Consider the following 16,610-nt stretch of genomic DNA (forward strand, 5'->3'; position numbering starts at 1 on the left):
CCCACGCAAGCAGAAAGCTTACAACAGACCTCCTTTTTTTGGCTAATGTAAGAACCTCGATAATGCATTTTGCTAATAAGTGAATCTGTCCATGAAACATCTACATGTAGCAAAACCAAGCTGTACAACTAGCTCTGTGCAACTAAGAACCCACAGATATTTATATTAAAATGATAATAGTGTCATTGGAAAGAGGATCTCTAGGACTGTTGTCAACAAGGCCACTGACCTATCTCCCATCTCTTTTTATGATCAGTATAACTGGAGCTTCATTGACTCACTGGCAAATTATTAAGATTTCGATTGAATCAAACACAAGGAAAATCAGCTCATTATTTTGGTGTACCTTATAGGGGAGGATTGACTTATTCAGTCCTGTCATGCTTTGGATTTTCCAGGCTTCTGCTCCATTGTGAATACTTGTAACGACTTGAGTCAATAAATCACTCATCAATGTATGATCCCAATTGTTATTAACAATTCTTTCCGTTTCTTTCAGTCAACGTTATTGTATGTGCAACCCAGACGTGGTTCAGCAGTTCCACAATCCAGACACCATCTTCATCTTAGCCTTTGCTATCATTTTACTTAACACAGACATGTACAGCCCCAACATCAAACCCGATCGAAAAATGATGCTGGAAGACTTCATCCGTAATTTACGAGGTGAGTTCAGTTACCTGACATTTAGAAACGTTGGAATTAAGCAAATTGTTTTACTGAGATAAAAAAAATTGAGGTCTTGTGGCTCAATTAGTAACGAAACTGCCTCTGCGTTGCTGTGGGCCATTTAAATACCTGATGAGCACTACCACCTGGAAAGGAGTCTTGCTGGCTTTCCAATGTCACCCACTTAAGTACTGTGCCCTGCCCCTTTGAATCCAGCTTAGGTAACATCATTTCTGATGAGGGCAACTCAATAATTATAATTCAAAGAAATCAAAGGAATATTGATGCGAATAACCAAAACAGAGTAAACATAGGAATAGGACCAATGAAAGTTGACCAAAATTAACTCACAGGTAATTGGATAAAAACAATGTGCTAGGGAGTGGGGACAAAGCAGGAGATTGGCAATAAGTAATGATGCTGACTTAATGAGCCAGAACAGGCATAATGGGCTGACTGGCTTCTTTCTACACCATAACTCTTCTGTGACTCTGTGAAAGGGTAGAAGTATTGAACAGCTACTTCACCTCAGTTTTTACTGAAATTAACAAAACTGACATTTCTTTGGATGATGATGCTAAAAATAACACTAGCGTGTTGGCATAGAAGGGAGAAAATATGGAATAAACTAGCAAAGCTAAAGACAGATAAGAGTAATATAATAGATGTTATGCAATTGTATTTTCAAAAGGCCAGACCGCATGAAATCTGGGCAGTTAGCTGAATGGTTAGCATATTGGCTAAAACAATTAGGGAGGCTGAAGGATTTCTGCTGTGATCATTGTTATTTGGAATTTAGATTAATAATTTGGATGTAGAAATAAATAACTTTGTTTCAAAATTTTTGGAGGTAATACTGAACTTGGGTTACAGCAAAACTGAGGAAGGATGCAAGGCATATTAGATGCCAGGAAATCGTCAGTGTAGTAGTAAAGTGACAAATTAACTTGAACACTGATAACTGTGAGTGATGTTCTTTGGTAGGAAATATAGAAATATAATGTGCATCTCAGAAAACAAGAGACTGAATGAGGTAAAAGCACATAGGAATCAAGAGGGACCAGAGGAAATCATTTCAGGTAACATTGCAGGCCAGCATAGCAATTAAAAAGGCTACAGAACATTGAGATTTATTTTTAGAGTGCACACAGTATGTGTTCAATTCCCACATTTCAATTCCCAGTTGCCATGAAGGACTCTCCTTCTCAACCTCACCCGTCACCTGAGGTGTGGTGACCCTCAGGTTAAACCACCACCAGTCATCTCAGTCTAAAGAGAGAGCAGGCCTATGGCCTGATTTAACTATGGCAACTTGACCTTTTATTTTCGGGTATTAACCTCAAAGGTAGTGAAATTAAACTTGTATACAATACTGCATTGAATACTGTACATGAATCTAATTCCTGTATAATAAAAATGGTGAGAAGCACTAGAGTAAGGGCAGAAAAGATTTGGAAAAACTCAGAGATGACAACTAGCTTGAAATATGTGACAACTTAGGGTGGCATGGTGGCTCAGTGTTTGGCATTGCTGTGTCAGAGTGCTGGGGACCTGGGCTTGATTACAGCCTCAGGCAACTGTCTGCATGGAGTTTGCACATTCTTTGTGGGTTCCCTCCGGGTGGCCTGGTTTCCTCCCAGTTTCCAAAGATGTGCAGGTTAGGTGGATTTGCCATGCTAAATTGCACATAGTGTTTAGGGCTGCGTACATGAGGTGAATTAGCCATGGGGAAAAAAATAAGGTTACAAGGGATAGGGTAGCAGCTGAGTCTGGGTGGGATGCTCCTTGGAGAGTCACTGTGGACTTGTTGGGCTGAATGACCTGTTTCCACACTGTAGGGATTCTATAACTTGGGTTTTTGTTCTTGAGGGGAAAAGAAGAGAGACTTATGGGTGATATGATAATTTTTTTAAAAAGCGCCTCTGTAAATGGATTGAACAGAACGAGGTGGAGTGTTTGTTTCCATTTGTGAACAAATCAAAGCTAAGGGTCATGAATGCATAGTTACTAACAAATTTGGTAGAGAAATTAGTAGAAATTTCTTTCCTCAGTGTGAATACAGAATGTAGAATGAGGTGGTTGAGGCAATTGGATTAGATGCTCTTAAAGGGAAACTAGATATGTACAAGAGAGAAAAACGGAATAGAAAGACTTGCTGAATGGTTGGGATGATGTAAACGCAATGAGGAGGCTCATAAACACCAGAAAAGTCTATTTAGACCAAATGGCATTCTCATCACTGCATGACCAGTTGAAGTCTGTTCAATTCAAACATCTCAGCTGGGACCTATGAGTATCAGACCAACTATGGGTCTTCTTCCTCAGTGGTCAACTCCTGATCCACCCTTCTTCATGAGGAGGCCTAGAGGACAGGTCATGGGTATCTGTAAACATAAATGCAGAAGAGGAAGGCTGGGAGGAGGGAAAAGGAGTGTCAGTATTGTGATGGATACAGAAAGTCTGTGGCCACATCATCTGTAGTTTGTAATTTCTGCCAGATTGCAGAAAAGGATGAAATAGGAAATGAGAAGGGGCATATGTCAGGAATATATTATCATCCTGTATGATCATGACAACTCTGGCTGCAAAAGCTGCAGCCACTCTGAATAATTCACAATATAGTCTATAGCGTGGACCCTTGAATTGCAGATGTACCTGTATCAACTGGTTCTCTCCTGTCACCTCCTGTTATTGGTGTCTTTGACTCAAATGAAAGGAGAGAATGTTGGTGAGTGTGCTACAGTGTATTTAGTTTATAAGCAATAGCTGAATATCTGCAATTAGGCAGGAGCTGTGGAATGTGAAAGAGAAACTTGTAGCATTGGCATGTGTGAGACTGAGACTGTGCATGTCAGATACAACCGCAAATTTTTAGACGTTGTTAAGAAGTAGCAGAGTGGATAGGCCTTATTCCTTATAGTTTAGAAGTATGAGAGATGATTGAATTGAAAATTATAAAATTCTTAAGGGGTTTAGCAGAAGAGTTGCTGAGAGGCTGGTTTCCCTGACTGGGAAATCTAGAATGAGGGTTTACAGTCTTAGAATATGGAGTTAGCTTGAGGATTTGGTGAGGAGAAATTTTGTTGCTCAAAGTCTTGTGAAGATTTGAAGTTCTCTACATTCTTTAGGAAGGAAGGTGGAATTGATTTACAAGATCAGCCATAATGTTATTGAATGATAGAACAGGCTTACAGAGCTGAATGGCTCATTCCTGCTCCAACTTCTTATGTCCTTATGCTTTTACATGAAGGAGTTGTTGTAGGGGTTAAAACATTGGCTACTTAAATCAGTATAATCGGTAATGAAGTGAGTGAAGTAGTATGAATTGTCAATAATAGAGGAGCAGGAAAGCTGACGTTTCGGGTCTTGGCCCTTCTTCAGAAATGGGAGAGGGGAAGGGGATTCTGAAATAAATAGGGAGAGAGGGGGAGGTGGATAGAGGATGGATAGAGGAGAAGATAGGTGGAGAGGAGACAGACAGGTCAAGGAGGCGGGCGTGGAGCCAGTAAAGGTGATTGTAGGTGGGGAGTTAGGGAGGGGATAGGTCAGTCCAGGGAGGATGGACAGGTCTTGACTTTCCTGCTCCTCTGATGCTGCTTGGCCTGCTGTGTTCATCCAGCTCTACGCCTTGTTATCTCAGATTCTCCAGCGTCTGCAGTTCCTACTATTTCTGAATAGTCAATAATGTGGATTAGCACAAAAACCTTGGCCATTTAAGTTCTTGCTGCATTGCCTGCGAGGTTTTGTGTGTTGGAGGTTGCACTGACTGCCCTCAGGTTCTGAGTGGTCATAAGTGGCCTGCATTGCTCTCTCTTTCACAGGGCTGCTTTTACTTGTTATCTGACAAATAGTTCCCCTATACTTTCATGCTGCCAGCAATGACTTCATTTATTAGTGCCTTTGATATGATAACACATCCTGAAATTTTTCCATCACGTGAAACATATTTTGTCCCTGAATCACTTGGTGAGGTAAAATGTGAGATGATCAAAAACTTTGTTAAAGAGATAAGTTTTAAAGAGTGTTTTAAAGGAGGAGATACAGATGCAGTGAAGTTTTGGAAAGAAATTGTTCTGTTGTCGGCAAGAACCACGAGAAATTCCAGAAGAAATGTCAGCTGATAAGTGCCACCAATAGTGGAGGACTGAAAATGAGATTACAACTTATAAAAAAATTAAAATCCTTTGCAGAAGGCAATTATTTTTTAGGAACAAAAACAAAGTTGTTGCAAAAACTCAACAGGTCTGGCAGCATCTGTCAGGGCGGCACAGTGGATCAGTGGTTAGCACTGCAGCCTCACAGTGCCAGGGATCCGGGTTCGATTCCAGCCTCGGGTAACTGTGTGGAGTTTGCACATTCTCCCCATGTCTGAGTGGGTTTCCTCCGGGTGCTCCGGTTTCCTCCCACAGTCCAAAGATGTGCAGGCTAGGTGGATTGGCCATGCTAAATTGCCCATAGTGTTCAGGGGTGTGTGGGTTATAGGAGAATGGATCTGGGTGGGATGCTTCAAAGGGTGGCGTGGACTTGTTGGGCCAAAGGGGCCTGTTTCCACACTGTAGGGAATCTAAAACGTTTCAGGTCCGGTGACTCTTTGTCAGAACAGTTCTGAGGAAAGGTCACCGGACCTGAAACATTAACTCTGGCTTTTCCTTCACAGATACTGCCAGACATACTGAGCTTTTCCGGCAACTTTGTTTTTGTGCCTGATTTACAGCATCCGCAGTTCTTTCAGATTTTATTTGGTCATTTTTATGGAAATCTGAGAACCCTGCTACCTGCTAGTATCTTGAGGCCCCTGCTCTTACAGCCAACCTGTTGAGAAATGATGTTCCCCTTTAACTAGCTGCTGGACTTTAAACGTTACACCAGAATGTAGCTCCATCTCTTTTAATTATGACAAGCCAAAGAAGGGTAGTTTTCTTGTTTCGAAACTGCTCTCTAGGCTAATGATGAGTCTGGAAGGAAGTTACAGCAAGTAAAAATCATTTGACATTAATGAGCAGAGGACAACACTGTAATAAAATCACCCACATGAGAATTCTGGCTGACAGGTTTGGATGTAACATGATTGCAACAGTACAGTTTTAATTGGATTTTTATGAAATGGAATTAATTTTAACTTGGGGTTAGTTTCACTTGAGTGAGTGCTCAAAATTAAAGTAAGAATGCCATTGGAAAATGACGTGACCAATCACTGGGGAATTGGAATCATAACTACCTGACCTCAGCCTTCCCCCTCTACTCTTCGCTCGAGCAGAAGTGGTGATTGGTGAGTGTAATAATGTACTTAACTGTAAAACAAAAACTATCCTTTTGAATCACTGCCTGAATACTCAAGAATGAGGATCCTTGCAGGAGCATCAGTAAAACACATTATTTTTCATGTCTGTACATTTGTTTTTAACTTTTAATGTGTTTAAATATATGGACTTCAAAGATGCGTAATTTAACTCAAAACTGAATCCATCTTCCTTGAATTTACATACTATTTCTGTCCTCTCATCCTTTTCTATTCCCTAATGAGGTGTGGATGATGGAGTGGACATTCCTCGTGAGATGGTTGTTGGTATTTATGAACGAATTCAACAGAAGGAATTGAAGTCCAATGAAGATCATGTGACATATGTTACCAAGGTAGAAAAATCAATCGTGGGGATGAAAGCAGTAAGTTCACTGAATTTTATTGACTATTTCTGGCTCTGTTATAACTTGAGAAGAGTAATAGTTGTGTGCTGCAAGTTTAGTTGTTCCAGATTTTTTTTCCTTTTCATGCCCTTAATGGATAACTTGTTGTCATAAATCATCTATAATAACAATGGTTTTGTTACTGACTCTTCTCAATGCTTTGTGGCTGGATGAGAGTTTTCTCTTTAACCCTTAAGGCGAAATATCTGACTCGTTTGTGTCAATTATTCCAGTGGCCTGGGTTACAGCTGAAGGAACACATCCAACTGAAGGCAAAGGTTTAGATACAGCTTACTTTTGGCAAAAATGTTACACCCTCAAAAAAAAGTGGCATGGAGGTTTCTGAAGGAAGTCAATGCCACACTTCCTGAAGGAGCTTTAAGGAATATGATTCTATTAAATTGTACTTAACACCATCAAAGTTCTGCCAGGATGCCACCGTGATAGTGCATGCACTCCCAGTATGTGAACATGATAGTGCGTTCCTATCATCCCCAAAAGAAAAGGCTTCCTTCCATGTCACAGACCATGTCTTTGCTTCCATACATAGTATAAGTATAAGAGGTAGGAGCAGGAGTAGGCAATCCAGCCCTCTGAGCCCACTCTGCGATTTAACATGACCCTGGCTAATCTTACCCTCATCTCAACTCCACTTTCCTGCCTGCTCCCCGTAGCCCTTTATCCTGCTTTTCATCAGAAACATAGCTGTTTCTTTCTTGAATCTGTTGATTAATTTGCCCCACAGATTCCCAATCCTCTGACAGAAGTAGTTTCTCCTTGTCTCAATTTTGAATCGACCCCACTCTCACTTTATTATTCGTGACCTCTTGTTCCATTTTGGTTTGAGAATCTAATTGCTGTGAAACATTGTCCACCACTACCATCAGTGGATGTGACTGGTGAATGGGAGCTTCAGTTGTTTTCATTACACCTGTTTAACTTATTTAACAAGGATGCAATTAGCATACAAATGTAACGCTGAGGATTGCTTAAGGCCCTATTTTTTTATTTAGTGTTTTGAACAATGAATGGCCTCCTGATGAAGTGCAACTTGAAGCCACATGGGTAGCATTTCTGAATTAAGGGTGACACGATTAATGCAAATAACCTTAGCAGGATCTCATTTCCAAGATTTTTACTCGACTCCCAAAGAAAAAAACATGATCTTACTTATCCAGCTTGTACATGGTGGTAATGATTTATCATGCAGTTCGTTTTTGATCCAAAATGGCAAGATTCCAATTTTGTGTTCATGGGAGTCATTTGCAGGTTTTGCCTAGGAAATACAAATTCCCTCACATTTGTCATGTTCTCTTTTCTGTTGCCTCCCTTGTGGCTCCAATGAGCCTTTTACCCACTCCCATTTCAGTTGAACCCCTTTATACAATCATTCATGTGCCCACTTTATATCCAGAGAACATGACATTGGAAATTCCCATGCTCTTGTTAGCTTAGTATTTGGCTTGTAGAGGTCAGAGCTACCATAGCTCTAACCACCCCCTTTCCAGGGTTCCCAATCCCCTCCCATTCACAATGAAGTCCAAAGATGTGCAGGTTAGGTGGATTGGCTGTGCTAGATTTCCCCATTGTGTCCAGGGCTGTGGAGGGTAGGTGGATTAGCCATCAAAATGTTGGATTACAGGGCTAGGTTAGGGGGCTGGGGTTGTGTCTGGGTAGGATGCTCTTCAGCGGGTTGGTGCAAACTCAATGGGCCACATGATCTCCTTCCACATTGTAGGGTGTCTATGATCCTATGATTCTATGCGACCGTTCTTGACCCTCTCCAATTGCCCCCTATCATAGTGACTCAACAGAATTAAATCTATCCCCAGATATGAGTTGGCTACTTTCTGCAGAACTCCATGGATTGCTGCCTGATAATTTTGTTGACCACTATTTTCTTGCCACTCACTGTGGCAGCTCCTCCATACTGACTTTCATAGAATCATAGAATCCCTACAGTGTGGAAACAGGCCCTTCCGCCCAACAAGTTCACACCGACCCTCAGAACATCCCACCCAGACCCATCCCCGATAACCCACCTAATCTACACATCCCTGAACACTATGGGCAATTTAGCATGGCTAATCCACCTAACCTGCACATCTTTGGACTGTAGGAAGAAACAGGAACACCCAGAGGAAACCCACACAGACACGGGGAGAATATGCCAACTCTACATAGTCGCCCGAGGGTGGATTTGAACCCAGGTTCCTGGCGCTGTGAGGCAGCAGTACTAGCCACTGAATCAGGACATTTTGCAACTGACCACAACCCAGCCCCAGACTCATGTCTCCATGGCACTCAGATGATCTACTGATACTGAAGGTCTGAGGAGATAGTGGCCATGTAACATGCCAGGAACTCTGCAGATATAATTGCAAGATAGCCAGGACAAGCATCAGCAAGATACAGCTGTCACGTACCCACGCTGTTTTACTTGTCGGGAATTTGCACCATCTAGTTTCTTGATGGAGAAGAGGAGAATGGGAAGTTGAACATACACAAAGTGATTTGGGTTTTTAAAACATGCAAATACATGGAAACAATTGGATTATCTCTCAGTGATGAGATTTTGAATTTCACCATTTAAAATCTGAGAGGAAAATTGGGATTATAGTACATTATTTCTCCACATATGAGTATTTCAATTTTTCATTCTCATCGTGTTATCATCATTCTCACCATTATTCATACCACACCAGGAAGGGGAAAATTATGCTTTATGTCTCAGATACTTTCCTGCTCAGAGCAGAAAGTATTTACAACATTTCCCATTTTTCCAATCATTGCTGGGCTAGGTGGGGGAAGTAATGTTTATTGAGAATGTGTTTTCCAAGGAAGCTGAATACATCCTTTTCTGTCTCATGAGAGAGAAACAGGCTAAGTTGTCTGCCTATGACTGACACACACACACACACACACACACACACACACACACACACACACACACACACACACACACACACACACACACACACACACACACACACACACACACACACACACACACACACTCTTACTTATAATTGGGCATTTCTCCTATTCTTTACCCTTAACTTTTTGCCAGTTAGTTTAAATCTGTATCTTGCCATTATCAACTCTCCCTTCAATGTAAATACAGGTAAGAGTTACAATTATAATATATGACAACACGCGGCTAATGGATATTGACTATTTCATATGCTCTAGTGTCAATGGAAACAGTTTCTCCACTTCTGTTCTCTCTCAAAGCCTCAGAATTGTGAATACTTATATTCAATTAACTTCTCTGCTTTAATGCAAACAATATCAGCTTTTCTGGTTTCTCCACATTATTGAAACTCCTGTCCCTAGAATCAAATTGTCTACTTCTTGCAGCATTTTCTCCAGGGTCCTTTATTTTGCTCGGCTATAATATCTCACATGAGTTTTATGATTACCTGCATGATCATAAGAGTTCCAAATAAGATGGACTTGACATCGTGTTGATCTATATTCCCTGGGTCGAAAGGTATAGGTTTGTGACCCACCTGTCCTGGAGATGTGTCATGAAATGTCTTAACAGGTTAACAGAAAACAATTTCCATCTATACTCTAGGGCATAGGTTCACAGCTTTAAACTAGTTGATTAATTTTTACATTGTTATTATCACCCAAGAGGACTGTAAGGATGTTTTGGTATCTAATCATTTAACAGATTTATAAGTTAAAATGTTCTTTGAAATTTAGTAGATGAAGTTGTGATCTGCACGCACCTGATTCAGAGTGTATCATCCTGACACTAGAGCATATGAAATAGTCAATATCCATTAGCCGCGTGTTGTCATATATTATAATTGTAACTCTTACCTGTATTTACATTTGGCAGGGCTCTCTGCCATTCTCAGAGCCTCACCACCTTTTCCCTAAAATGTTCATTAAATGGAACCCAAAAGAGATTTATCAAAGTTGGCAACATGTGTTTTTGTGGAAGATTTAAACTACAGATTGGCATTTTCTTCCAGTAGTCAAAAGTATTTATGTGATCTGAAAGAAATAAGCATTGAGATTCCATAAACCTGAACACAATTTCAAATAGTAGTTCTGGCTACTCCAATCTATGGCTAGATTTATAAACTTCTTATTTTAACACAAAACAAAACAGCTGAGATCACTGCTGTTTTAATGCTCATGAATCAAATCTAGCCATGGGATTTGCTTCAGTCCAATGAAATCAGGACTGGTTTAGGTTAAAAATCTAAAACATCACCTATTCAAAACATTTTATGATCTATCTAAGATATCTAATGCATTCTACTTGCTTAGTGGCCAATAAAAAAGTCCTTCAACTTTTATGAATTTCAGTGCATCTGTTTACAGCTAGAAATAAAATAATGGAAAATAAAAGCATTTGACTTTGTACACATTACCATATTGACAAAACATTGTAAGTGCTTTGTAGAATTATTTTCTGGGGGAATGTAGAGTATTTGTTTTGTTGGCAAACAGAAATATTTATCATAAAGCTGCTGTGTGTTCAGTGTTTTCAACATTCTAACAAGCAAAGATGTATGAGCATTGAATTTTATACGAAACAACATATAGAATATCACAAGAAGTAGAAATGATTTATATTTTGTGATTAAATCTGGATTGTATTGGATTAAGATTTGTAAGAACTTGTCTTTAAGAACCTTCCATTTCCTCATGATGAGATTGTTTTGAAGCTTCTGCTAGTAGGATAAATATTGGCTGGAACACTGGAATAATGCCATACGAGATTTTACCTCCCCTTGTGAAAGCAATAATGTCGGTAATAATCTCTGTAGAGATTGAAAACTTTTAATTTGAACTTCCAGTGAATAAATAAATAGATCATTAAACAATATTTCAAGTCTTAAGACTTTTACTATTTCACACAAGCTAAATTAACATGGATTTTACACTATCTAAGGGGCAATCCATGCTCTAAACTACAGAGAAGATAACCTACTTAATTTTTGTTGATTGGTAAATTATTGGCTTTAGGTTAGGCTTTACTCTTGAGTAGACAATTCATTATGCAGGAACTAGTCCAAAGATATTCTTAGGTCCATTGTCCTTTTCCTTCCAAATAACTACTACTCCTAGAATTGACTCCTACTATGATAAATGAATTGGAAATTCCTCCATCTAGCCAAAGCTACATGATCCTTCCAGACACATTTAAGCGCTTAGTCACTTCAATCGAAGAGTGAGTTTCACTTCAAGTTTGTATGGTGAACCTGCTGCCTTATTTCTCTATTCTCTCTCTCTCTCTCTCTCTCTCTCTCTCTCTCTCTCTCTCTCTCTCCCTCTCCCTCTCTCTCGCTCTGTCCCTCTGATTCTTGCCGCATGATCCTGTCTGAAAGATTCACTGAGATTTAGGAAAATCTACATAACTACCCTATAATGCCTTCCTGTGGACTCTTCCTCTCTGAAAAGCCATCTCCTTGGGAATCGTATGGCCCTTTTAATGTCAAAATGCTAATTTGCTATCCCGTCGACCCCCCAATGTTTTTGAAGCTTGGAATTAAATCAACAAATTAACATATAACTATTTATAAAGACTGACGTTCCTAATATCACTTTGGATCTTGGAAATTAAGTATACCCACCACCAGCACAGCTTTTCTGGCCATTGTTTATAGATGTGAATATTTTGCACCTTTTTCCCTATAAACATCCTGATAACTTTAATCCTTTAATCTTTAACACCAAGCCACTAGACTGGTCAGCAGAATTCAGAACAGATCTCACAACCACCTTCTTTCCTTCCTTTTACCCTACATGACTATGTCAGTTTAAAACACAAAAATCTTGTATTTGAAGAATTCTCATTAAAAAATAGAACTTCAACAATACAGCTCTCTCCCTTTTTTACTGAAGTGTCTGCTTTTGGGCTTATCTATGAAAAAGATCATAAAAACGCAGCCTTCTGTCTAGGTGACAGTAGTGCAATAACTGAACGGAGGCTCGCACCCTGATCAGTTGTTCAACAGCTCATCACTGATGTTGAAGTGCGACCAGTTGTTTAATGATATTGTTTATTTTCCACAGCTTGAGACATTAAAGTTTAATGCAACTGGCATGAATGTCAGCTAATTTATTCCACTGAAATCCTTTCTAATGTAGAACATGAGAAGTGATTTGATTCAATGGAACTCAATACAGTGAAAAATAAATGGAAATTATTTTCCACCAGCTGAATTCTCTTCAGCTTTGAAAGCAGAAAGCGCTTTTATTCAATCCCTTTTTCTCAAACCTGTGCTTTGGGACTGAGATTAGTTTGGTCTGTTAAAAGGTTATTGAGTGGGATCCATTGGAACTCAATACAAGGTAAGTAAATGGGGAATTGTGCTAAATTACAGGGGTGTATCAGAAGTAATTTGGTCTTTGAGAATTCTGTTCTGAATCAAAATCCTGCTTGAAGTGTCAAGTTAATGGAAATCAACTCCATACGGAGATAAAAGGATCTGCAAACCATAATTTTCTGATATGGACTGGGAATTAGGGAGAAATAGAAGCAGCATTTAATCCTTTTTAATTTGGGATTCTTTCAATGCCGGAACAAGCTATTTACAAGGACTTCTTCAGTTTTTTTAAAACAGAAATTCTTATTTTCAATAATTGGGTAAAGCTTCAATATCGAGCAGAAAAATGGTCAAAAAGGAGCATTAAGATCAGGCATGCTGAATACGATTTTGTAGAGTGAGATGGATGGGAAAATGATGGTCAAAGGTTTCGGGAGGGAGACCTTTCCATCACCATGTAATATTACCAAAGTTGGGATGGCAGCAACGCAGCTGTCTGTCAGTCATAGATACATAATTAAACTGTTGATGGTTCTCCACCACCACCCCCCCCCTATTTCCAATGGAAAGTCCCCCAGATTTGTCAAAGTCACCTCCAAGTGGCTTCCCACAGTAGTGGAGACTTTACTGAAATTCCATGGCACATGGTAGAACCCTTAAGGGACAGTGACCACACCCATGGACCTGACAATGACACTGAAAGCTTTATCCCTCTTCCATCTTTGGAACCTGGCATTAGTCATTTTGTGATGGCCCTTTGAAGGTACCTTGCTTTGAGGCACCCTCTCCTTCCCAAGTAGCCAACTCTATGCAGAGAGAGTTGTTGTATTTGGTATGAATTACCAACCACTACCAATTTATGCTTGGTGTAAATTGCTTCCACGATGAGAGTCTTAATGAGAAGAGGCTCTTGTCTTAAACACAATGTAGTATATCGCAAGTTAGCAGTCAGTCTGGCGCTATGAGGAGACTATTAGTAATACAGCTTGTTGGAGAAGATAATGATGCTGCAAGGATTAATGTTCAGGACAACATGAAGCTCCACGCAATCTGATGATATCGTACTGGTTTAGACAGGAATAAGGTTTTAAATCTCTTGGAGTGAATCTGAGGATCTTGTGGGGTGATGTCTTAGATCCTAAGTCCCAAAACGTCTTATTAGGTACAACTAACAAAGGGGCAAAAATAGGCCACTTGGCCCTTCAAGCCTGCTCTGCCATTCAATAAAATCATGGCTACCCTGATTTTAATCTCAATTCCACATTCCTGCATATCCCCAATAATTTGTCATCCCTCTGATAGTCAGGAATCTATCTACATCTGCCTTAAAATTATTTAAAGAGTCAGCATCCACTGTTTTTTGAGGAAGGGAATTCCAAAGACACTCAAGCCTCTGAGCGACAAAACAAAAGTTTCCTCATACCCTTTTTTTCCAAAAGGGTACCCGTCCCCCAATAAAATGTTTATCTTACTAATCTAACTGGTACCTGCAGTAAACTATACTGTGATTAAAACAAGAGCCTCTTCTTGTTAAGTCTCACTTGGGTGGCAGTAACTTGCCCAACCATAAGCTGCCAGTAGTTGCCATTCAGAGCAGACACCTGCCTGTATTCATGTTTCTGCCGCGACTGCTCGGCTACAGCAGCTGAGAGAGGTGAGCAACCACTTTATGTGACACAGAGGCTCTGACAGGCTGTTAATTGTCCATGGTCTGGTAAAACGTCACCACAGTTCACTTGTCACCTGTGTGGGTTCACAACGCATGATATGCCAGTAAAACTCCAGCGTATTGTCTGATTACCTCAACTGCTGATTTCTAAAGTGATGTGTGAGAATCCTCATCCCAGCCTCCAGTGCTCTCATTGTTTGGTGGTTTTCCTAGGCCCTTTCAGTTCCCCACCGGAGGTTGGTTTGCTGCAGCCGGCTCTTTGAGATCATGGACATCAACAAAGCACAGAAGCAAGCAGCACATCAGCGAGAAGTTTTTCTGTTTAATGACTTAGTTGTGGTAAGAATCTCTCCCTTAGTGTATGGCAATGAATGTTAATAACTACAGATCTGAATAAGCAGACAAAGCATGAATGAAAATACTCCAGCTATCTGATACAGTTTGACAGTGTGCGTTGGTTAAACATTGATTAAAACCCAAAAGGATTGCTGTAACTGGTGCATGAAATGGCATCGTTTGATTCACTCCTTCTCTTGGAGTTGGATACATTTCTGTATAAACTAATATTCTTTGTCCAAATAGCTGTACTTTACATTTGAGCTTAGATGTAGGAATGGCACCCAAAATGAAAAAAATACTATCACATTTTAATATCTCTGGTTTATTCCAAACTGAACCTGAAATCATTAGCAAAATTAGACAACCTGCTAGAGTGCCTGAGTGAATTATCCCCCTCTCTCCCTATTTATTCCAGAACCCTCTCCCCATCCCCCTCTCTGATGAAGGGTCTAGGCCCGAAACGTCAGCTTTTGTGCTCCTGAGATGCTGCTTGGCCTGCTGTGTCCATCCAGCTTCACACTTTGTTATCTTTAATTGCACTAGGCATCATTTACTGCACGTTTCTGGTCTCCAGTATAGAGCTCAAAATGGGCCTGTGGCTGACTGTCCAGGAACAACGGCTGTTTACAGCAAACATTGCTCAGCTTGTATATTAAGAAACCTCATACAGGTGCTAAACTAAGAACGAAACATAGGATCAGGTATAGGCCATTCAACTTGTCATACCTACTTATCATTTAATGTATTCAAGGCTGATCCAACTCTGCAATGCTTTTTATCCACCCCACTCCAAAACCTACTATCGGTAGTTCAGAAATCGATCAATCTCTATTTTAAACATCTTCAAAGACTGAGCTTTCACAGTTCTCTGGGCTAGAGAATTCCCAAGATTCACAACCTTTCCAATAAAAATGTCCCCCTTGTCTTGAATCCAAGCGATATCCCCCTTATTGTTAGTTGTGTTTCCTGGTTGATTTGGATTCTCGTTCATTTGGATCTGTATTCTCAGAGATCTATTTGCCCAATCTCTCTTTGTAGGACAGTTCTATCCCAGGGAGAAATTTGATGAATCTTTGTTGCACTCCCTCCATGGCAGTAATATCCTTCCTGAGGAAAGGGGACCAAAACTGCACACAGTACTCCAGGTGCAGTCTAATCAATGCTTTAGACAATTGAAGGAATATATCTCTACTCCTGTACTCAAATCCTCTTGCAACAAAGGCTAACATTCCATTAGCCTTCCTTACAGCTTGCTGCACCTACGTATTAGCTTCAGAGACTTAAAGAGAAGGACACCTAGGTCCCTTAGCACATTTACACTTTCTAACCTCTAACCATTTAAGATATACTCTGCACATCTGTTCTTCGTACTTAAGTGTATCACCTCACATTTTTCCACATTATATTCCAAGTTTTTGCCTACTCATTAAGCCAGGAGCTCCTCCAGGCACTGTTTTGTGTCTTCCTCACAGAAAATGTAACTTTTGTGCTCCTAAGATGCTGCTTGGCCTGTTGTGTTCATCCAGCTTCACACAATTTTATAGAGACCCTGGAATTCTGACCTCAAGTGGCAGCAGTGACAGTGTGTGAGATGTCAGCATACACTCTCCAACTGAGGACCATACTGCAGCAGTATAGAGCTGAGAACACAGTGTGACTGAATTGTCATGATGATCTCACATAAATTATAAAGTGAGCTCCTCCACCTTGTCCAACATGATATTAAAGCTCACTGACAGTTGGTGCAACTACTGAGTAATTGCTAATGCATACTTATCAGTCTGCTTCAGACTAGGCTATGGATTCTATCACAGTCAGGGAGCTGAGTCCTGTTTTCTCCTCTTGCTACTGCTCTTATTCACCTGTGTTTGGCAAAACATTCAGTGTAAGTCCCTCTAATTCATTTATTACAGTACATGGGATAGCAATAGCTTTTGAGTGTCAAGGCTCTTGCA

General features: G+C 40.2%; 1 protein-coding gene across 1 annotated transcript in view; it reads left to right on the top strand.

Moving 5' to 3' along the window:
• LOC125461090 (IQ motif and SEC7 domain-containing protein 3-like) overlaps positions 1-16,610 on the top strand; it is a 566,563-nt gene that overhangs the window by 262,822 nt on the left and 287,131 nt on the right. The window contains exons 7-9 of the mRNA XM_048549465.2: positions 500-666; positions 6,194-6,333; positions 14,530-14,655. Coding sequence (XP_048405422.1) covers positions 500-666; positions 6,194-6,333; positions 14,530-14,655 — 433 coding nt within the window. The remainder of the gene's footprint in view (positions 1-499; positions 667-6,193; positions 6,334-14,529; positions 14,656-16,610) is intronic.

This window comes from Stegostoma tigrinum, chromosome 18, assembly GCF_030684315.1.
Source record: "Stegostoma tigrinum isolate sSteTig4 chromosome 18, sSteTig4.hap1, whole genome shotgun sequence".
NCBI classification, from domain to species: Eukaryota; Metazoa; Chordata; class Chondrichthyes; order Orectolobiformes; family Stegostomatidae; genus Stegostoma; species Stegostoma tigrinum.